We start from the raw sequence: 24,802 nt of genomic DNA, 5'->3' as shown, positions 1-24,802 counted from the left end.
AACATTGTTTAAATATCTTCTAGAACCTTTTCACCACCACAAGAACTCTTCATACATCTGTCACCTCGCCTAAGAAGCTTTGTGACTTTTGGACACAAGGACCCACACATCACAGGGATTGGATTTATAAGGTTAGGGTATAATTCTTGTGAATTGGTTTCATTCTGCTGCATCACTACTACTTACATTCTTTTAATTGTCTAATTTATTATATGCATTCCTACAAACCTAAAGGTGACAATATATGTTTGATAACGGAGTATTGCATGATATTACTACCTGCTTATTTCATTTGTTAGTGAGACTCTCTGGGAGATTGCAGCATGAAATTGAATATTGTGCAGCATAAAAAAGCAAATTCGGCAGCATAAAATTGCATTTCTGAGGCACATTTTATTATTGAATGGAGGGTTAAGATTTACAGGTTGCAAGAAAGACAGTCTGAGGCTACAAGAGAGCCAAGTCCTACTTTTTGCACCTTTTGCATTAATTTTATAGGAAGAGTCCCAGATGTCCCTGGCTTGACAGGAGACTGACATGCTCTTCTTTTTTGGGTGAATGTGCATACCTATTTAATTTTAACTATTTATCATTATAATAAAGTTACTCACCGTAGTGACTACCTTACTCCTAGTCCATAGTCCCCTTTCCTCCATACTTATGGGACAATCCTCCGTCCTGTGGGACGGGATCGAAGCACTTTGTAAAAAGCATCACATTTTTCAAAAATGTGTCCTTCCTCTCTTTTTACGCGGGGTACCGCACACAGCTGTAATCCCACCCTCATTAGCTCCGCCCAGTGCATCACCCATCAGTCCTTTTCTATCGCCAGGTCTATGACCTTTAAGCAATAATAGAGGAAACATTTTAGAGGGGACGGTGGGCGTATGGAGGAAAGTAGACTAGGGACTAGGAGTAAGGTAGTCACTACAATGAGTAACTTTATTATACTCCTACGCACCGTCCCCTTTCCTCCATGCTTATGGGAGATTCCCAAGCACTCCTCACAAGAATTAGAGGTGGATGGAAACTCCTTACTGAAAGAGGTTCCTAAGCATAGCTTGACCGAACTGAGCATCAACCCTGGAGCTCAGATCCAGACAGTAATGCTTACAAAAAGCCGATGGGGAGGCCCACGTAGCCGCTTTCGTGATGGTCTCCCAGGGAAGATATTTTTGGAAGGCAACGGCAGCCTCCTTGCCCCGCACGCGATGACCATGAATTCCCTTTGGGGCCCGAAGACCCTGAATGGTATATGCCTCCGAAATACAGGGAGATGGTCGCTTTCGAAGCCGGCTTTCCTTGCGGATTTCCGAAGGTCACAAAAAGCTGCAAAGAGTTCCTAAACTCAGATGTTCTGTCCAGATAGAACTTAAGGGCTCTTCTAACGTCCAGGCAGTGCAGAACCCTTTTGTCCTCCGAGGCCGGGTCTGGGAAGAATACAGGCAATGAAATTGACTGATTCAGATGAAAATCAGAGACCACCTTTGGAAGACACTGATCTGCAATACATGTGGACAAATGGCATTGTCACATCATTAACTGATGTCATAGTAGACAGGGAAACATGGCTGTTGTGTAGCCCAATAGTGGTACTCCATAATAGGGTTAGTGACCATGGCGCACTATGCTGGTTAACAACCTTAAGAGCTGTATCAGAGATACCGCTAAAATGTGCCAAAGTAACAACAAATTCAGTTGGCAACAGATTCCGTTGGGCTCAAGGTGACATCAAATTTGTGAATGACACATTAACTAAAAATGTTGGGAATTTGGCCACCTTGTTAACAGCAGCTTCATGGAATCTAAAAGAAATGATCAGGGTGATGATTTCACCTCACGCTAACCACAGTAAAGTTTAGACTCTCAATTCTCATGACTGCCATCATATGCCCTTTAATGCAATTGTATTGGGCAGAAAGACAGTATCGTAGGGACAAGGCTGCTGTCAAAAGAAATAGGGAGAAATCTCCAGACTCCAAAAATAAGATGGGGACAAATTTGTTAACAAAATACAACAATTGGCAAAGAACACACATAGCATCTATTAGAACTGTGAATTGGCTGAACTTGTTCCTATGGTTGAGACTGGATAATAAGGTCAAATTCTGGCATAACCAATAGTTTTAGAAATTCTTCTTCTCTGATCGATTTAAATCCAATCTCACAGGAAATATGGACCAAATACATACAAGATCTGCATTCTCCAACTGAAAGTGTAGTGCCGGTGATAGAACTTGGGGTGCTAATGGTCTGGTGTAAGGTGGATCTGCTATCGAGAGCTAAATTGGAGGATGAGATCACGGCAGGAAACTTAGAAAGGCTAATAATAATATCTAAAGCTTCCTGCGCCCCGGGGCCAGATGGGAGCCCCAATCTGGTATTTAAGGCCGATCCAACCCTTTGGGCTAGGATATTGGAACTATACTTTATGAAAAAACTCAAATGCGGCCAAATACCTGAGAGCAGGCGCCAGTCCATTTTGGTTCCTATTCTAAAGTAGGGGGATAAACCTATACCAACGAACTATCGCCTTCTTGCGATGATGGACTCAAACCTGAAACTATTTGCCAATAAATACCTGGATGGAAACAAAGAACATACTGAGCATATTCCAAACAGGATTTAGGAAAAAACACAATACAGCCATCAACATAGCGACATTACAGTACCTAAGGGCATTATGGCCCAAAGGGAAGAATAAGCTCTACTGTTGCTATGCTGATTTTTCAAATGCTTTCGACTTGACTTCCAGAAGTAGACTCTGGGAAAAACTAAAAGACTGGGGCATTGACCCTGCCTTGCTCCATTACATACAAACGCTCTAAGCAAACACATCGGTTGCAGTCCTTCTTACCCAAGAGAGGTCCCTTTTAAAATATACTTTCACACATCAGGGGCTCAAACAGGGCTGTACGTTGGGCCCTATTCTTTACAATCTCTAGACGACTGACATGTTACAGGCTTTTTAGGCGACTAGAAACTTTCCTCCAACCATAAACAGTTAAAATTATTGGCATGTCGTATGCAGATGACATCATTTTCGACCAAACCCAGATTGGTCTTCAGCACACACTGAATTGTCCTAAACCAATATGCCAAAGAAAATGCTATGGTTATAAACAAAACTAAAACAAGAACTATGTGTCTGAAGGACTCTCATATTAAGCTCAGGAAATCACAGTGGCATTTGGACAGCACAGCCTTGGTCACTCTTAAAGAAGTTCTCTATTTGGGCTTTGCTATATGGTCCACACCACCTGCCACTTAATATGAGGATCACAGCTGCACAAAAATATGGAGGAGATGGGCAGACATAAAAAACTATGTTGAACATAGGGGTGGCAGCAACATAGAAGGATATATACAAATATACAAAACCAGCATAAATCCGGCCATTCTATACGCCTTGGAGACTCGGTCAACCGTGGAAGTCGCTTGGCTTGATAAATTGGAGGCCAAACGTCTCCACTCAATTATGACTATGCCCAGGGGGGGTCCCAGATGAGGCCTTGCGATTGGAGTATGGTTTACAACATTTGCTCTTATGTTGGCCAATTAAAAAGGGTTCTTCTATATTTTAAACTAGATGAGATGGCCCTCGGTTCGAATCATCTTCTCCAATTATGGGCAAAGATTTGGATAAACCATGCCCAAAAAAGTTTGTCAAAGACCTGCACGCTTTCAAGGAAGACTATTTGTCCAAAATAGGTTTTACTGTGGATGCAATACATGAGCGCCCGGACTGTGTAACACTCATAAAAAAGAAAACAATTGAGATGGACATGCGAAAAAAAACATTTTGCTTGGCAGTTGTTATTCACCAATACTAATCTATCAGTTTGAATTGCAATTGTTCAATTTCTCAATGCATTATTCAAAACTGAAGGAAAATAAGCTATTGATTATATTAAGAGTGTTTTTTCTTTGTCTTTTGATTTTGATCCATCGGTTTAAATCGGTTTTACATGTTATATATTTTAATTGTATGCATTTGATTTGTTTGCTATACCATTGAAGACCTACTTTTAATTTCTTAAGGATGTATTCATTTTGTAAGAATGAATTAATCTATTAATCAGATATGTAAATAATAATGTATTTGTTTCGAAAGGTTCAATATTTTGAACCAACCAAAAAAAAAACAATTTGAGATGGACATGGTCAGGGCGATAGACAGACTGCATAGTCTCAAGAGGTATAGCGAATACACCTTTCAGTGCTTGAAAAATGGTTAACCTAGAAGTTAATTAATAAAATGGTCTAATCCAGGTCTTGGACGATTCACAATGCAACTCATATTTAATATATTAGGGACAAAGGAGTTCACAAACAAGTGGGGGAAAAAAAGAGCAAGATGGCACTTTCAGGCATTGCTTCAGCGAAGTAGACACAAGTAGACATATACTTACAACGTGTACTGTATTGAAGTTATTATATGTCAATGGATATAGGGTTTTTTTGAGATATATAGAGAACATAAGCAGAGATCAATTTTGGGCCGCTTTGATATGGGCGGAATCTATAGTTGTGAATGCTGCAGCTTTTTATATTTGCAAACAGGTGTTGCTTTAGGCAATTGCATGTATCTGTTTTAACCACATTGTATGATTATATTTACGCTTTGTATATATGGACTTTTCTTTTGCTCTGTAAAAAGTGATTTTGCTTTCTTCTTTAAATGTGCAAACATTTTTTTCTTTGTTGAAAAATAAACATGCCATAGGCATTTTTGTCTTTCAATTTTGTACTTTTGACTTATTTCTTTCTTTATATGTGCTTTAATTTTTGGCATACATTGTACATATTTTATATTACAATCAATAAATGTGAAATCCACACAAGTGCTAGGATCCAGCGCAGTGTGTTTCTTGCTCTAACCAAATAGAGAATAAACATGAGGCCACTACATAATGTGTAAATAATAAAGTGTATAGAGCTCCTTTGAGATATTTACAGTGACTTAAATCCACTGTTAAACTATATGTTTTTTCCTGTCGGGACACCCCCCTTGCCTTTAGTTCTGATCTTGGTCAAATCCATTTCCAATCCTTATGGCGCGATCACAAATCCAAGGAATTCTACTCTTGAGGTGTGAAATGGACTCTTCTAATTTGGCAAATAAATGGTTTCCGCGCAGCTTTTCCGTGAACCAATTGAACATGAAGTTTGTGCTTAGTCAATTCTTTCGAAAAGAAAAAATAGAATGTCGTCAATGTAGACTACCACAAAGATGTCTAGATACTCCCGAAGCACCCTGCTGATGAACTGAGAAGCTGCCGGACATTACACAGATCATAGGGCATCACCTGATATTCAAATAATCAGAATCGTGTCTGACAGCAGTGATCGACTGATCCCCTGCCCAAATCCTCACCAAATGATAGGCCCCTCTAAGATCTATCTTGGTGAAAATGTTTGCTCGCTGAATTCGGTCTAGCATTACAGAAATCAGAGGTAAGGGATATCGATTCTTGACCGTGATTTTATTTAAAAGCCCTATAATCAATACAGGTCATCAATGTTTCATCATTATTTGGTACAAAGAAAAAAGGGGATGCTGATGGGGACTTAGAGTGACGAATGAACCCTTTGGCCAAATTCTTCTCCAAGTACTCTGAGATGCTCCTTCTCCTGCGCTGTTAAGGTGTAAATCCTGCGCAAGGTATCAGACCCATCCTCTAAATCAATATTACAATCCTAAGGATGATGCAGGAGTAATTTACTGGCTTCTTGTTTACTGAATACATCCTCAAACCCCTTGTAATATTCAGGCAGAACTCCCATAGTAGCACCCACTACCAGTTCCTGTGAAACTCCTCCGGTCAAACGCACCCCCAGGACCTCTTTTACAACTTGCTGATACAACACACATTCCCTTGTGCTGCATTGTTCCTTGCAACAATCTGACTTGAATTCTACTGTTCTCTTTTCCTAGTCTATCAAGGGATTATGTTTGGTCAACCAGGGCATTCCCAAAATAATCTGCAACTGTAGGGCATCAATCAGTTCAAAAACAATCTCTTCCCAATGCCCTTCCATTATCCTCATGACCAACTGACCAGTAATTTGCATTATTAGACCAGACGAAAGCTGTGTACCATCTACAGCCCTCACCTGCTTTGTGACCTCCTTATTAACCATTGGTACATCCAATCTCCTAGCCAAACTCTGATTCATGAAGTTGCCTGTGGCTTCCGGATCTATATCACAGGGTCTTCCACACCTTGTTTTCCCTTCCCAAAGTAAGGATACGTTCAATGGGATAAGTGGTACTGAAGTCGGGATAGTATTCGCCACCAATTGGCCCCATTCAGTAGCTGGTGGATATTGTCTTGGGGCGCGTGGGCACCTACCCACAAAGTGTGTGCCATCTCCGCAATATAAGCAGAGATTCTCTTTGCACCTCCTCTCCTCTTCTTTAGACAAAGGTGGTCTAAACTGTCCCTCTCTTTATGAACTCTTGATCTCCCTTGGCCCTGACTCACTCTTTGGTTGCTCACTTCTTACCCAGGTTCTACTATCAGGAGCTCCCAGTCTCTCCAATCTTTTCTCCACCTACCTCGCACCTACCTGCATTTCAAAAGAAATTCACTAGAATGTCCACGATTGCCACTAGAGCATCCTTGAGCTCCTCGCGTAACCCCCCTATAAAAGAGAGATGCCCTCTTCTCCGCGGGCAAACCATTTTCAAGAACTGAAGCTCTAAATTGGGTAATGTAAGCCACGAGTTCCCTACTTCCTTGTCTCCGTTCTAGCAGTTCTCCATCTACACTCTGAGCGAACTTGCGTTGATCAAACATCTTTCCAATTTTTGCCTTATACAAGACCCAATTGTTTAATTCTAAGGCTCCCCTATCCACGAAGGGAATTGACCAAGCAGATGCTTTACTCACCAAATTAGATATTATGATAGCTACTCTCGATGTATCCATAGGGAAAGATTCTGGACGACAAATTAAATGTAGCACACACTGCATCAGGAAAGACTTGAATGCAGCTACTAGTTAAACTCCCGGGGACACTAACCCCATTTCCTTCAGCCTTTTCCAACCGTGTAGACCTTATACGTGGTTCTGGATAAAGCATGGGAGGCCCTTTCTCATCATCTTTGCTCAAACCTGAAGACCCAGCTGCCTCAACAGGCCTCTGAACCCAAACACTTAACTTCTCCATTCTCGCCCCTAAGGTCAATGTCTATTTTTCTTGCTGCCAAAATCTCCTCCCTCATTTCCTTTAACATTCTTTCCAGGGACAACAGGGAGAACCCTGTCTCAGATTCCATCGTCAATCAGGCAGGACTTATTTCGTGGGTCTTTCATTCTATCAGGTCACAGTATTTCCTTCCTGCAGACGATGAACCCTCAAATGCCCTAGGTCAGCCCACTCTGCAATCTTAGAATTGCAGGGTTGACTACACCGAGGGGAAAGAGGAAGAGGATAAAATAAAAAAAATCAGGCCTTGCTTGCTGCCCTCTGATTCAGCACATGCTCAGGCGTCTCCCTGCAAACTGTGAATAAACCACAGATTATTAGCTCAACTACTAACTTCTTTACATATATTAACGTGCCCTCCCAATTGTTTATCTCCCTCTCATACCTGAATGCCTTTGCCACACACTGAAAGGCTCTTTATATATTTTCTTAAATCTTCTTTTACATTGAGTGTTAGAAACTTGACTCTGGTCTATACTCCAACATGAATTTATGTCCTTATCTCCCAATGAAATACTGAATGGAAGGCTAAATATCGCTTCAGATACCACTGACTACTCCAGGTTGACTTTAAATTTCCTTTTGCCTAGAACACTTTTAAACTGGCCTCTACCTCAAATGTTTTTTGTTTCTACTGTAGGAACTAAATGGTTTCTCAAAGTTCCTTGGAAAGTTCACCATAAATTTCCCAGTAGCTCACTGGTTAATTCTGCAGTTCACTGCTTCTCCGGAATGAGTTTTTTAAAATCTAAACGCAATCCCTGCACTCACCAACATCTGTGATACGAATCCCCGTGGTGCTTCTGAGAGATTCCCTCTCCGACGCACTGCCCTGCAACACACTATTCTGACAAACGCGTAATGCACATGCTCGCAGTTGCACGATTTTAAGGTCCTTTCCTTTAACTCGCGGAAGAAATTGCAAATGCAGCAACAACAGCTAAGAACCGTACAGGTTAATGCAGTGCATAAACTCGAGCTCACAGCAGGGTTAATACTGATGCCAAAGCCCCTTACGCCTAATTAGTGAATTCATTTGCGAGTAAGATAAAAAGCGAATTACAGTCTTTAAATCACAAAAATCAAAATAACTACTTAAACAGGAATTTGTATAATACTGAAAACAGTCTCTTTACCCTTTTAACACATCTAAAAAAGGTTTTCACTTAGATTTCTGTAGTTGCTGTTGTCTGCTCGTCCCTTTAATGACTCAGTTCACTTCTTAATTTGGTATTGTGTTCCACTAGTAGATTGCCTCTTCTGCTGTCCTTGGGTTATTTTCTGGAGCTCGGAAATCAGTGACCTGCTTAGCTGATAATCTGAATGAAAGGCAGTTGGAACTTCCACTCAGGATTCCAAACTACCTCACAGGTACCATGACACCAATCAGCTCTAAGGGCCGCTTTTCCCATCTTGGATTGGGACCACTCCTTCCTGCTAAATGATACTGTGTTAAGGAAAACCAAGTGAACCTTGTCTAGCCTTATAATATAAGAACAACTACTGAAATACAACTTCCTTCGTATATTCCACACTTGCTCTGCACCTCCAAAGACCCTTCCTTGCTTGTAAACTAAAGGGGAACCTGACAGCCACACACATTGATTTTATCTATTGACTTTGCCCCTTCAATTCCTATGAGGAACATTTTACTTAACGAAAACTCTTCAAGAATCCCTTTGGGGGTGCTCAACAGCCCCTGGACATTTTTCCTGTATCCATCTTGGGTTCAGTTAGTTTTAGGCCAAAGACTGGAATTGTAGCTTGCACATGTGATTTTTAATGTCATTTTAAATTCTTGTGTTCCACCTCCGTTCCTATGAATGCCCGATTACAACTGAACCATTTCTAGTGACACTTTCTTTTTTTCCCCTCAAGTGTATTGTCCTAAACGCATCTTGTCTGTTCGTTGCCTCTGGCTGTGCCCCCGCTTCTATGCCCCACATTGACTGAAGTGCATCTTCGTATTTCCAAATACTATGTTCTAGAGGTTAAGTGTGACAGTGACTCATGTTGGCATCTGGGACACTGTAATGACTTATGAATACAGTGTGGCTAAGCATCTGATTCCCATAGGTATTTTTACTGCTATATCTACACAAAATAATTACTGAACTAAAATATGTATATCCGTAACTTAATAAAGGTGTATATTTTTCAATATTCCAGTGTGGTGCATTTTTTGGGATCAGTGTGTCGACCTGTGTCAGCCTACATTCCCCTTCCGTGGAGTTAAGCCCAACTGATCTGCCACTCAACCTACCCTAAGATGATTGGCTTCACCTTTTGGCTTACAGTACTGCCCCCATCTTGATGCACAGCCTTCGCCAGAGGGTTGCACAAAAACTGCCTTAACACTATACCTTTAAACCAGTGCTACTAACCCCCTCAGTCAAGATAACTCACAGGACAAATCCTGCAAACCAAGTAGGATTGCGATATTTGTGCCCTAGAAATAAGGCCTAAGAAAAATCAAACACTAAAGAAAACTTGGTAAGCAGGGAAGCAGAGCAACCATTTTAGCTTTCATCTGTAAATATTACAGCCAAACTGCATTGAGTTCTTACCTTGGAGCATATCTCATGCAGGCTGGTGGCTATATTCTTGGCAGGTGCCTCACACCGGAAGACATGACATTTCAGCAGCTGCGTCATTTTATCTCTAGCCACATATGCAAAGTCTCTGCATGAGGAAAGGAGAAGTCAAAAGGGATACATTAAGTAGCCAGAAGGACTGACAGAAAAGCAAATATGGGTCTGATGAATGAAGTGAGTTGTGCCATTCCCCAACAGCCATACACCCAAGTGCCTACTTCTCTATCATCCAAGAAAAACAATGGAGGAGTTCCTTATTGGAGACTATTCCAGGAAAGGAAGGGTGAACATGTGGACTGGAGTCTTAATTGGGGACCAGTAGTGGTACCACTGTTTACATGAAATGGAGAAGGGAATGTCTTTAAAACAGGCGATTAAAACAAAAACAACGCAAAGGTGTATAGATTGCGGCTAGTGAAGACCTTGACAGATTGCTGAAGTACAGTACTCCCACAGCAGCACTCACACATTCTATTAAAGCATCATTTTGACCACAAGAAAGGGCTTAGGGACACACAGAATAGATACAGCAACATTTTCCAGGCAATGTGAAAGTTGTGCTCTGCAATCTGTACTACCCTCATGCTTCCCTCTATAATTGTTCGAGAGGAGAATACTGCTAATTTAACAATCTCTAGTGATGTAAGGTATATATTACTGCAATTAATATTACTAGCTTGCCATCATAAAGAGACCCAACCTCCATCAGGAAAGAAACCATTGTTTAAAAATGCAAGTATAGATACATCAAAATAGATCAAATGAGAAGGGAACGTATGCTGTGCAGGGTATTATTTTCTAGTGTACTCCGGCCACCTGCTCCACTGTAAACAAAAAGGCCATTTCTCGATACGCCAACACAAAAAATGTGGGTCATCAATAGGTGAACATGGGCATGATAGTACGTCACCCAGTCACATCATCCCAAGTGAAGCAAGCTACACTACTGGAGATTCTTGCGTCCTTCCGGACAGTTTACCGAACAGAACTTATCAGTGGGCTATGGCTCAAACACCTTGATTCCTCATTCTCTTCCATCTCTATCGATGGGTCTAACCTCCACATCTTAAACACATAAAAACAGCGAGACCACCTCGAAGCAGACTTATCAATGAAAAGACTGATCAATGCCCTAACTTCCTCAACAGTCTACACTGCAAGAATCCTCTCACTTACTAGGCAATTCCTCTCTCCTAGCAACTGCCTCACTTTGGCCCATGCTTTGATTCTCTCCAAATTGGATTATTGTAATGCCCTTTTCATAGGCAAAACTTCCACCAATTTATCAAAACTCCAACTACTCCAAAATAAAGCACTTTGTGAAGCCCTTGGATTAAAACGCTCTGACCACATCTCTGCTATAAGACGAGAATCCCACTGGCTCTCCAACAAAGCATGTGTTGCTTTCAAAACACTGGCTATTACACACAGGTGCATACACCAAGAAGCCCCCTCCTACCCAAACAGCGGCATCTCCATAATTGTCTCAGTATGAACACTTAGGTCAACTGCCAGTACGCTCCTGACCACCCCGCGCTTTAAGAGTAAAATATCTGTCAGCGTTAGCTTCTGTGTCACAGCCCCACACTCTAGAACTCCCTACCTGCTCACATCCGTAACGAGCACTCGCTCACTACCTTCAAGAAACTTGTCAAGACCTGACTCTTCAACAAATATGAGTAACTAATGCCGTCATTCCATGCCTTTACTGCTTTCTTGTCATGTATTCTATATGCTGCTGTACAAAACGCTGCGATACCCTTCAGTTTGGGTGTTACAAAAATGTAAAAAAATAAAGAAATATGGGCTTCCACTGATCAAATCTGCATGGCTGAAAACACAGAATGTGTGCCTCTCAGAAATGCATGTACAAGCTGATCATGATGGACACAGCAGGTACCCTTTATGCAGCAGACATTGCATTTTCAGAAACGGGAGGCCATACTTGTAATCTTTCCACACATTCTTTAAACTGTATTACTAACCAAACAGAATATTGCCTTTTGATTCAGAACACGGATCTACCAGCTTAGAAACAGGCTACCACCAATATTAAACACGCCAATAAAAATCACATTAACAGATCACATTTTATCATATAATATTCAGAAATAGGGCCTGCCTTCCAGTTTCAACGTGTGCTAATCTGGATAGACCTCCCATTCCCATTTCATCAGCGAGGGCCTTCGGGTTTCAGGATTTTGAATGCCATTCTATTTTCCCACCCAAATAAACCATTTCTTTTTTTGCTTCCTTACAAGTGGTTATAGACACTTTATTTTAACTGTTTAACTTTAGGCAATACAGTTTAATATTTGCAATCTCCCTAAAATGTCTGTCCTAATATAAATACCAGTGCAATATTTTAGGGTTTTGAGGTTCACAGGGGTCCAACAACACACAACACACGAGACAGATATGTGACCCGCCCCCTCTCCCCCCCGGGACAAGGTGTACAAGGTCACATGAGAACAATGGGAGATGGGATCATGAGTGGTGGGGACTGTGATGATACTGTACCTCTCCCTTCATCGCAGATCGTGGCCAGAACACAGCAGTCAGTCAAGAAGGCGAAAGAAAGAACAAACGCCGAAAGAGACCATTACATTCCTGCTCAGAGATGGGGGCCATTCAGCTACACAACATACATAGTGCTACTATATGTAGATTCTCTGTGCAAATGAAAATTCACCATCCACGGCAACCCATCCGGTGACATCTTTCTGATAAACCAAAAGGCTCACATATGAAGATTGCCAAGTTAATTATCACAGCCCACCCACAGATTTCCTCTGCTTGGTTCCAACCTCTCATACAATTCTATTATTCAGCACATCATTCTATAACAATTTAACTTGCAAGCCCTGTGGGCCATCCTAGTGTCAAGTCTACACTAGCCAAATGGAGTCCATTCCCAATCATCATTCAGACAGTGGGCTTGTCGAGATTAATAATGCATCATAAATGCATCATGGTACACTCAGGATGAGGAATGCTAGGAGGGTAGAATGTAGGCTGGTCAAACGTGTACACTACAGAATGGGGGTGGAAAGAGTGGGGAAAGCATCTCAAAGCTTCTCTAAACAGGTTGGGGGTGGGTGGTTCAACAGCTTGTGGAATTGTAGTAAATGATGACTACTTGAAGCAGTGAAAGGAGATACTATAGCAAATGCTCCACAGAAGCCAAAGTTTGCTAGAAAGGGTAGCATTATTTTGATTTAGGCATAGCAGGATGGACATCATTATATATGAGGAATCATTTAGCAAATGCAAGCGCTTCTTTTACTCTTTGGAGCCATTTGTGAGACACGCATCTGCCCCTGGTGGGTTTCGTAGTGATGTAGGTGGGGTGAGAGGAACGGGGCAAGGGCGATATCCAGAGTGCAGTCTCGCACTGACCTAGGATTCCAGAGGCCAGTGTCCCAGCAAAGTATAACTAATGGTATTTGGAAATGTACATGACAGACACTGATCTGCATTTCAAGAATTGTTTGCTGGGGTTGGCAGGCATTTCAAGGCAATGCATGATCGGTTTCATACCATAGTTTGGGCATACCATCCACTGTCGCATAGTAATTGACCAGGTTTGGATACAGTGTACATCAAATTGACAACTGATTAACATTCTACAGTTGGGCCCCTGTGTTGCAAAGGCATCAACAATGCAGCAAAACAGGTGTGTGCCTATTAGCAATATGTCCCAGTACAGTGGACAGTCTTGTATTGTTGTCTCTAGCCACAGCACACTTGTGAGCTGCTTTACCAGCAGACTGATCTCTTGGTGGATCAATGGGTCTTAATGCTGCCCTCAGCATGGCTGGTGGTACTCAATCACCCAAAAGATGGTCTGGTGTGAACAGCCCTCCCTAAAGGCACAAGAACGCATCGTCCACTTGGATACAGATAGTGATGTGCCATGTTCATGCAGGTCAAGGGACTTGAGGGATAGATGCACTAAGAACTTGTGCTCGGATCCAACGTTGCAATGTTCAGTTTCCCATTTCACACGTGAACGAAAAATGTCTTCTAAAAGACACAAGCATAACAAACACAGGTACGCTCAGCAAAATAAATACTTGTGTATTAGCTTAGATAGACTTGCTTGATAAAAACATACTGACTCAAAAACAAATCATTACAAAAGTGGGGAAGTAAGAAACCTCTCTAACAGGAATACTGAAATTCTTTCAAACAAGCAGTTTGGTACTGCTGCCACAAATAGTAAACAGTCATTTTAGCAGCATACACAGCTGCACTGTATGCAGCTGCTGGTTACTAAATATTTTGCTTTAGTTCCCATTCACTCTGAGGCAAGACGGCAGGAGCGTAACGGGAAAATCTGAATAAAGATATCCTTTGAGTTAATTGATTAATTTATTAGGTGAATAAAGCATGTTTGGTTGCAGTACAATACCAAACTGATCGAATGAGTGACTACGAGCAAACTAGGTATGTCTAAAAGCAGGCAAACATTGATTTGTTAAACAAGCCGAAAAGGTTGGTTTGAGAATTGGCAAACGGGCCTTTGGATGAATACGATGGTCTGTTTACCACAAAGCTTTCAAAAAGAATAGTAACACAGAAAGTTCAAGTTTGAAAAAAGCCTGACAGACTGGGGGGGGGGGGGGGATCATTATTGCAGGATAATGACCTGCTCCCAAGTTCAAGCCAGAGGTAAAGTAGAGGGCAATACATTTGAAAAGGCAGATTAATTATTCCAAGCGATAATCATCACTCCCAAGGTCTATAAGGATCGTAACACATTGTGCTAGAAGTAATAAAGCTTTTGGAGTTGTGATGGTGAAGTAAGAGCTCTTAGTTGAATAATCATAAGTCAGAAGACGTGTTAGAAAATTAAATGTGGTACATTTTTTAATATTTAAATAACTAGGTTGTTTTTAAAAGGTAAACATTTTCATTGTGAACTTAGTTGAAGCAGAACAGCTTTAGTATGAGATTGTTTTAGGTCCAACGTTAAAGTGAACCGTTTTTTTTTTATTTTTTTTTTTACAAAAGTGAAAGCATTGTTCATGTTTTAGCTTAGACTTTGTGTTAAATTAGGATGGAAAGTTGTTGAAATTTCTTGGAAAACGCATGCTCTTTTTTTTAAATGCAGATAAAGGTTTTCAATTTGCCTGGATGCTTGTGAAGTATGAATGTCTCGAATGTGGTCAATGACAGTAGTTATTGATAGTATGGCAAACATTCAGAATGGCTGAGAGGAGGTTAATAATGCACTAATAGGTTTTAAGGCCCATCAATGTACCATTCTAAAGATAGTCCGGATTATGAACAAACTCAAATTTAAGTGACAGGATTAAATGCCCTATTTATTTATGTATAACATGTGTGTAATGCCCAGACCCAGGGGCATATCAGTGTGTGTACAGAATAAGCACGTTTAAAGCAGGGGAACAGTCAGATGGTACACCGCAAGAGCAAAGTGAAAAGAGTCAATAGTATTTGTTGAAGCCAGGTCTTCACCAGTTTCCGAAGATGGTAGAAGATGTTTCATCTCTGATGCGTGGGGGTAGTGAGTTCTAGAGTGATGGGGCTGTGATAGCAATAACCAACGCCTCCAGCTCTGACCTTTTTGAATCTTGGAGTGGTGTGGTAAGAGTTATGCTGTTAGAGGAGCAAAGGGCACGAGAATGTCGTCTCAGCGAGATACTCTTGGTTAAGTACAAAGGGACAGTATTTTAAATGCAGTGATTTGCTAGTTTTGGAGCAAGCCTTAACAGGGAGCTAGTGGACTTCACGTCTGCATGCCGAGATGTGGTCATATCGGAGCAGGCCCAGAGTTGTAAGGAGAGCTTTACGTTGGAGTTGTTGCAGATTGGATACATTTGCTGCAAAGGTGCCAATGAGTAAAGCATTACAATAGTCAAGTCTGCTGATAATAGCTCTTGCAATCGTAAGGCAGTTGGTTGGGGACAGGAATTGTCTACTCAAAGAAATAAGTTTCGCAGTGTAAGCTGTTGAGGATGCCAGATCGTTGATGTGGCTAGTCATGTTGATTTCTGCGTCAAGATGGACCCCCAGCATTTTGACCTGGCAGAGGACTGGAATGGTGGTTACCATCAATGGAGAAGGAGTAGTATGCAGAGGCAAGTTTGCTTAGGCGAGACAGAGAACCCACAATCAATAGTTCAGTTTTGTCATCATTCAGACTGATTGTGGGTCACAATCCAGTTTTGAATGGTGGAATAAATCTTGTTGAGGATGAAAGCGTCCGCAACGTGGTTCCTGGTGATGGGGATGAGTATTTGTGTATCAGCAAAGTTTGCATAGGTTATGTGAAGAGAATCAAGGATGTCGAATAGGGGCTTCATGTAAGTATTTTAGGGAGTACTGGACAAACAGGAGCCTTGGGGAGACCCCAGAGGTGCTGGGATGGGGTCTGCAGCAGAGTCCCCGTACAGTACAGATTCTAGAAGTGCAGCCCCCGAAAATGAACTTACACAAGTTAATAGCGTCGGCAGAGAATAGGAAATGGGAGCCTAGCAGTTGGCAGAGTGTGTCGTGGTCAACCAAATCAAAAGCTGCAGATAAGTCCAGGAGGAGAAGGATGGCAAGATTCCCAGCATCCCCGGATGCTGTCCAGCTGTATCTTTAAGTCTAGCAAAGCGGTTTCAGTGCTGTGATTTGGTCAGAACCCAAATGGTCTTGTGCTGAGGAGAGTTTTTAGGAAGAGTTGGACTTGTGAGTAGACGATACGGTTGAGAATGTTATGCAGAAAGGGGAAAGATGTGATGGGTCGGTAGTTGGTAGATGAGTAGGGATCAAGAGATTTCTTTTTTTTTTTTTTTAAAAAAAAGGAGTGATCCAAGCTGATTTAATGCTGTTGGGCAAAGTGAAGGTCTTAAAGGAGGCATTGAAGTCTGTGATGATAGGCGCACACAGTTTTACAATGTGTGACGGACAAGAGTCTCCTTTGCAGTTTGAGGGCAAGGATGGTCACCAGGATATACTTTTCAGTGACTAGGTAGAATGCAAAAAGAGCAGTATCAATGGTGAGATCGAGGTCAGATGGGAGAGAGGTGGACAGAGTAGAGGTTTTGGAGCCTAGTTTGATTATTTTCGGCATTGATTTTGGTGCAAAGTAAGCAAATTGTGTTGGCAAGGGCGTCCTGAATGGTATTACACCATTCATTGTCTGATCTGGTGTGAGTGTTAGGACTGACAAGGTTCTCTAGTTCTTGTAGGATGGAGAACAATTCTTTGCAGTTAGAGCTAGCATTAGAAATCCTAATATTGCAGGAGTTGGCCTTTTGGGAGAATACTGCTTTCTTGTAGGTCTTAGCAGCTAAGGTAAAGTTGGAATGGCTAATTTGGGAGGAGTTCATAAGATATATGTTCTCAAGGGATCTCTTAATTTTGTGACGCAAGACAAGTTCATCTGAGGATCAGTGGTTGGAGAGTGTGCGCTTTGGGGATTTTAGATTTGAGAGGAGCATGTTGATCCATTGTAGTGCTGAGGCTCTGGTGGTAATGATGAGCTAATATTGTTATTGTCTAATATTGTGAAGGTGAGGAGTGCGCAGAGATAGGGCTTAAGAAAATCGTGCCTACGTTTGCGAGTGTTATGGACAAGGATCGGGCTGATTTCAGGGGCAAGAGGTGCCGTGGGATTGGAGTGCAGAATGTTAAATTCAATGAGAAAATGATCAGACCAAGTGAAAGGGGAGATCGTGGTGATTTCAAGGGTGACGTTGTTGGAGCGAATCCAGTCAAGGGTGCGTCCCTTACTGTGGGTCGGATCATTGACAAGTTGAGTAAAATTAATCTGTAGGGCTTGAGTAAGCAGGAGTGCCTTGTTGTCACTGGGGCCGTTGAAACCCAGATTTAGAACACCTAGTATGGTAAATTTGGTGGAAGGTTTAACCAAAGGAGTAATCATAAGAGGGATATCAGATTCTGGTTTACCTGATGAACTTGGTTGGCAGTCGAGGAGGAAGAGGTTTTGGGTGGTCTGAGTGTTAATCAAGAGTTTTAGGAGAGATTCATAAAATGGTAGTTGGGGGGAGTCAATACATCTGAGGAGAGAGGATTTGGCAATGAGTGCCACACCACCACCTAGGGAGCTGATGCGGTCAGACCTGAAGATAGAGTAGTTGAGGGATGGCTAAGGATAATGGCTGCCCTGAGCCATCATGCAACCAAGATTCCGTGATGGGAAATATGTCGAGGCCAAGGTCTGTGATAAGGTCATGGATGTCGATGGCATGGGCACCAAGGGAGCATGCATTAATCAACGCACACTTGAAGGATGTCGCTTTGTTGCTGGGGAGCGTCAAGTGAGGGGAATTGGGGGGCGCGTCTGGCATGAGAGGTGAGAGGAGAATGAGAAGGTGATTTGTGGGGGAGGAGAGCCTAGTCACTGGAGTCATTTTGTGCCAACATGAGGTTCGGTAGAGGAGAGAGAGGTTGGTAATGTAGTTGTGTAGTGCTATCTTTAGCAGTTCTTGGGGTAGGTGGCAACAATGAGGTTGCATGAGCAAAACTTGTAAAGGCTTGATTGGCCATTGCTGGGGTATTCTTTTCAACTCTGGCTTTAGGAGAGCTAAATGTGGCAGAGCTGATGCTGGGAGGCAGAAATGAGGAGGCTCGAGCATTATTAACAAGCGCCAGGATGTAATGCCCGACAAGCGCCAGGATGTAATGCCCGACAAGCGTCAGGATGAAATGCCCGACAAGCGCCAGGATGAAATGCCCGACAAGCGCCAGGATGAAATGCCCGACAAGCGCCAGGATGAAATGCCCGACAAGCGCCAGGATGAAATGCCCGACAAGTTTCAGGATGATAGGGTGAAAAGAAGGACCAGCCTCTCAACAAAAGCAGGTTCATTCTCTTACACATACTGTTCCTCCAAACAAGTCTTAAAGTTTCAGCAAACAGTTCAAAGTAATCCAAATCAAGGAGTCTCCTGACCATTTACAAGAACACTGTCCTTTTAATATTCTTTGGTGTTGTCTGGAATTGTGTTATACACATTCTGTTGTTCCCACAGACCCAGAGACCCTAAAGATAAAATGGCTTGAACTCCAATGTAGGCCTTCAGCTGGTAGTTGAAAGTGTGCACTTGCCATCTGTGCTTCTCCCTCAGAGAAGAAGACTAAGGAGGCAGTGTGGGCCTCTGAAGGTTTACCATTACATCTGGGAACCCCTTTCACATGATCTACAGACTTGCATACAAAACATTTTCCAAATGTTCTCTGGAATGGGGGTTTCTGTTGACCTCCCTCTGGTTTGGCACCAGAAGGTTCACTAGACCTACCAGGTTTTCCACAAAATGTACCCTTGTTATGTTTGTGGCCCTCGTTTGGATGGTTGGGATTAGAATTCTATGTGCCCTATTTATTGTGCTGCTTCGCCTCCTCCGTGTGAGTAGCCCCAGAGTCTTTATGAGTGGCCCTGTTGTAGGTCAGCAGCATGTGCTAGCATTTTAGGATCAATTTCCTTAGAGTCAGCTAAGTGCTGTCTCAGCTCAGGAGAGCAGGCATCCAAAATAGATTCATTCAAAGGTGTGTACTCTGTACCCCTTAACCCAACCATCTAAGTTCTTCAGAAATTCACATAACCAGGTAGCCCAAGGGGTACCATCAGTCTTTTTGAGTGTCCTAAAACTTGTAAGGTACTGGGAAGTAGTCTTCCGAAATCTGGCTATTAATGCCAGCTTAACTGACTCATAATCCTTTCCGTCATTGGCACCTAACTCTATAACAGCATAACAACCATTCAGGTGGAGCCGAGACATGAGCCATGGAATCAAATAATTCCCGTTTATTCCTTGCAGACTATAGGTATACTCAAACATACTCTGCCAATCCAACACATTATGTTTAGGTTCATAGATGTGCACTGCTCCTTTAGGCAGGTAAAGCCTCTTGGGACTAGTAGACCTAGAAGACCCTGAAAGGGACGCAGAATCAAGGGACATCTTTCTCATTTCCATTTCATGCTGCATTTCTCTTTCACTTTTTGATTTTTGGTGTTTCAGATTGCACATCCAGTTTTTTAACTCCCAACTCTAATCTTAGTGTCTCAAGTGAAATATATTCTTGGCTTAAATTTGGACCTCGTGGGGTCACAAAGGGAAGTCACTAAGGTACAGGGGCAGGCTGTGGAAGAGGGAATCTCCCTTCTGAGGACTCCGCTCCCTCCTCTGACTCTTCTTGCCGATTGGAGGTTGACTCTAAACTAGCATCCTCATCATTATCTTCCACATTATTTTGGTTAGTAGGTGTTGTAGGTCACCTACCCAAGCTTTTGTGATTTAAAAACCTTACAATCAATTCACATTTTTTTCCTTTCAGAGTCAGACCCCTACTTTTACACATATCTTTCATTTGTTCGACAGGTCAGGGATGACTCATTAAAGTTATCCATATTTGGCATGTTACAGTTCCTTATCTTTTTGGCGGCGCTTAGCCTTGTGGCTCGTTTAGTTGGGCACAAGTAAAACAAATAGTCAATGTAAACACTGTGTGAGACTACACAACAATTATCTGCTTGGTATTAGGTAACCCACCTTTTGGTATAGGTCTGTACTACACATGTTGGTAGTGTGACTGAGCAGCCAGGCCCATCTCAAGATGGGTAAATGTGAGCTGTAGAGCTGTACATATAAACTCCGTAAATACAAGCTAAGTAACACTTGCACTCAAGGTTTCAGTTATAAATAGTTATTTATTTAACATCATTTTTTAAATAAGCGTTCTTAAAAAGACAATTTGTTGTAACAAGGTAAATCTACTTTACAATTACTTTCCAGAATCAAAACAAGTTAGTGGATAATCTTTGGATATGCTTCTTACAGAATTCCTACACCCTGAGGGGATGGCAATCACAAGGACAGTAATGGCATTTATATATCTCACCAGTATACTTTGCAGATTCTGAGGTTGCAGAAAGGAAAGGTTTGGGAAGGAAAAAGGTTAGACAGTTTCTCAGTATATGTGATGACAACTAAATCTTCCAATGAAACATAGACATGCCTTTCCCAGCAGTAACAGTAGACAACAAGCTACCAACTATGAGGGACAAACAGTATCAAAGTCAATGGACTAGAAACGTAGTTAGGGAGCTAGGACAGCCAAAGTCATTTGGGACACAGTCTATGGATCAGAGGCACTTCTAAGATCAAAGTCTTGCACAAAGTTAGAGTCCTTCGAAAAAATCACTTGTAGGGTCAGATGCTGTTAAGCCAGTGAAGAGTTGATATCAATTTTAAAAAGGTAAGCCAATACAATTCCCAAATAAGTAGAGCGCAGCTAAGGCAATATGTTGTACCCCAAGCCGCCTAAACAGTACCTCTGGTTTGAAGAAGTGATCCAGCTGGATTCTGTCTTGCTATTGCAATGCAGACCCTTGTCCCTGAGCTGAGTTGTGGGGACAAGAGGGACGATGTCTGGAGGGCTCCTGCGGCGGTATTTGGCAGGTCGTCGGCAGCTACAGGCTCTTTTCGGTTCAGTGGCACTTCACGGTTTCAGCTCTTAGTAAACAGCACTGTTGCGGATCGTGATCACCGGTTGGACACTTTGCTCCCTCGGTCTTGCACTCTGGTGAGGGGACTTCGGATCTGGTGGTCCTGCTTCTGGAGGTTCCTTAACAGTCTCACAGAGCTTCTAGCCAGATTCGTTCCACGGCAGATGTTGCACTCGACTACGGACATTCAACCCCTGGCATTGGGCTTCCGAAGCAACAGAGGCACAGCAAGTCGGGGATGGCGGTCTAGTAGAGTTTGGCTCGGGGTTAGTTGGTCCCACTAACTCAAGGGGAGAAGTTGTTCCACCCGGAGCGTCTGTCGAGGTGAAAGGAGTTCAGCACAGCAGCAGGGCTTCACCGGGCAATTCAAAGGTCCAGGAGGTTGCAGAAAGCATTGTTCATGGTTTCTTAGCCAGGTGTTTCTCCCAGTCGTGCCTGTAGTCCCAAAAACCCTCACCATTTAAGCCGGTTTCTTCCATTCATGCACAGCCTAGGCTGTCAATCACACAGCCAGCCAATCAGGACTAGTTGCATCCAGGCATTCCTAGACACAAACAGGGAAGTTTCAGGACCCTCCCTCACATCCAGTCCTTCCAGATACACTGGAGTCAGGGGCGGGCTTCAGGGCTGAAGCTCGCCAAAGGCAAAACAAAGGGCTTGAATCTGTCTCAACACACAGAGTAAAACCCAAGAAAGACCTCACAAACAGAAAATGGCAAATAATGAAGACCAGGGCCATTTTGACAAAATTGTCACCCATGGGCGCTGTACTGCAGCTGAGGGTTCAGCCTGCAGTAGAAAAGCTCAATAGTAAGAAAAAGTAAACCACTGCCACCAGCCATTTAAAGTAGTGAGGGTAACACAAAAATGTTACATGAGAGTAGGAGAAGGGGCTACTTGGTAACCGCCCAGCAATTCACATAAGATGGGGTGTGCTGACCTACAAAGAGAAAAGGTAAGCAAAGTCAATTTCACTTTAGTATTCTTGGGAACTGTAGTTCAAACAAGAAAAAGGTAGTTAAACCTTATGAGAAATCTAAAATGAATTCTCTGTGACACTGCACTGCAGGTGCTGTGTGTCACCATACAAAAAGCAGATGGCTATGGAATTTGTCAGACTCCAAAAACACTGAAAACACAAAGTCCAAATCAGGTAAAAACACACGAGAGTGAGAAAAAGGTCTCACTTACTCCAGGGTTAAAATTAAAAAGTCCTAGGTCCAGCAACAAAAGAGCTGGGGGTCTCTAAGGTTGAAGGGAATTGGCACAGAAATTAGATTTTCCCTAACACTGGACAACTGTCTCTCAACAATACCTTTCTGTTCCTGTGCTAATATTCCCTCCTACACTCTGCTCAAGAGTGTTATACCAAGATATAGGACCTCATTAGAGTATGTGGTGTGGGGAAAAAATGGCGTAACGGAATTACAGATACTTTTCACTGTTCCACCATACTGAGAGTTTGGCTCTGGAATGAGTGGGGGGAGGAGGGTGGGGAGAGGGGGGGAGGGGAATTTACCTCCAGTATCTGGCTGAAGGTAAATCCTCCCACTTTCTGCCGGAAAATCAGAGTAATTACTGCAGAAGTGTTTTGCTTTTTTCGGGCACGCACAGGGGCCTCAGACTCCTGCACCCTATTATACGGACCCAAAAAAGTTCTTGGACTCAGGGAGGCAATGAATCACACTCTGACCAATAATTAGAAGAAAATGGCTCATTACAGGCCCTTTATTCATACCCAATACTCATACACAGGACTAAAACATAACATATAGTCAATTATACATAAACACAGAAAAAGAGCACCACCGTTAGTATGGTAGCAGAAGACACCTTCATCTCAGCCACCACAACACTGCTTAGTCACAGAGCAGGTAGGCAGAGAGATCACTCATGCTAACGGGGTCTGGAGCAGAGCGTCCTCCCTATCACCTAGACTGCATCCCCCGGGGTTCAATTCTCTGTTTTCCATGAGGAATACCTCTTCTCTTTATGGGGAAATCCCCGCCCCTTCATGGTTACAGGGCTGCCCTCAGCTGAAGGGCAGACAGCAAGCATTGGGAGCAAAGAGTGGAACAACCCAGCTTCTCTCCCTCGCCTTCGTTCCCAGAACACCTTATCACTGCACCTGCAAAGCTCGGACACCATTTTTGGCTCGTCCTTCAGCGGACAATACAACAACTATCCTACACAGTTAGCTCATCTGACATTATGTGACCTTGCAACTGTTGCAAAATTCATGTTTGCTTACTGAGCCCACGAAAATGTAGGCTTTCATTGCAGTAATGGAAGTGAATGTCCAAAACGGCCGTGCACCGGTGCCATGTTATTTATCTAATTTTTGTACACGTACTACAGGTGGTAATTCCATATGAATCCATTGCGAATTTTGGTGGACACCAAATGAATGGGGACCAACACCGCCGCCACCACCACCACCACCACCACCACTTTAATTCCAGCGGTAAATCCGCCAGACCAAGTGGCAGCAACAGTAATTCCAAAGGGTGGTATTCCTGCAAATTAACCACCAGAACACCGCCGAACTCGTAATGAGGCCCACAGTCTTACTTTATTCCATCTACCAAATATGATGGGCTCCTTTATAGTATTTCCTGGTATACTCTCCAACAACCTCACTCGTCTACCACATCAAGAAGTTGCCTTCTTTTCCCCATAGAATACCCCTCTTCAATATCTCGTACAATGTATCCATTTCAAAAAGCTTCCTATCTTGGCTAGTGACTCAAACTCCCCCTCTGGTTTCACTTCAGATACTTTCTTTCTACATGCATATGTTTCATTCTAGATACATATGTTTCTTTCTACATACAATTCTTACTTCACAAAAGTTACACTCGTCAAACTTTACTATTGCTTTTTTTAGGCTTTCCATCATTCTTACCACAAAATCTTGCTTCAGACATTTGCTTTCTTCAGATAACTAACTACCTCCTGTTACAGTTTCACAACTTCATTACTGGTCATACTGCCTCCCCTCATGCTGCCCTTCTCAAAGGATAACAAACCTATCTTTGCGCAGTCTAAGCTTTCTCAAGGTTCTCTCCCAGAACCTTTCATAAGTATCTGTCATATGGGATTTTTATATATAAATATGGGCATGAGTTCGGCAGAGGGAATTCAGTCGTACTGTGATTGCAGTAGACAGACGTCTTTCTTTAACTCTATCAACTGTCGGCTGTCCCTTTAAGGCTCCTGAGCAGCTTACAAAGGAGGAGCCGGGCGCGTAGCGCCGGTGCGTAAGTTGAGCAGGAGTTCATTTGTGCTCGTCAGGATGAAGCCAGGCTATCTAGAAGCCTTGGGTACTTCATAAAGATGGAATCTGACAGCCCGCGTACCAGACACCAGCTGAGATTGCAGGACTTCAATATCCCGCTTGTTCGTTGGAACCAGAGGCGAGCATCAACTCCCCTATATCAAAAGTGACAAATTGCTCCCGTTAGGGATATTTATCATTTTTATGCTTCAACCCCCTCTCGTAGTG

The 24,802-nt window shown here is 42.6% G+C and overlaps 1 protein-coding gene across 5 annotated transcripts in view; it reads right to left on the bottom strand.

Moving 5' to 3' along the window:
- The window catches only part of APBB1 (amyloid beta precursor protein binding family B member 1), a 1,513,529-nt gene that overhangs the window by 395,887 nt on the left and 1,092,840 nt on the right, over nt 1-24,802 (bottom strand). For all 5 annotated transcript variants that reach the window (XM_069640532.1, XM_069640534.1, XM_069640533.1 and 2 more), the window contains one exon: nt 9,783-9,897. In XM_069640532.1, the coding sequence (XP_069496633.1) occupies nt 9,783-9,897 (115 nt within the window). The remainder of the gene's footprint in view (nt 1-9,782; nt 9,898-24,802) is intronic.

This window comes from Ambystoma mexicanum, chromosome 7q (assembly GCF_040938575.1).
Source record: "Ambystoma mexicanum isolate Mex_15411 chromosome 7q, UKY_AmexF1_1, whole genome shotgun sequence".
NCBI lineage: Eukaryota > Metazoa > Chordata > Amphibia > Caudata > Ambystomatidae > Ambystoma > Ambystoma mexicanum.
Note: the sequence above shows the minus strand (reverse complement) of the source record. Positions and strands in the feature narration are given on the sequence as shown.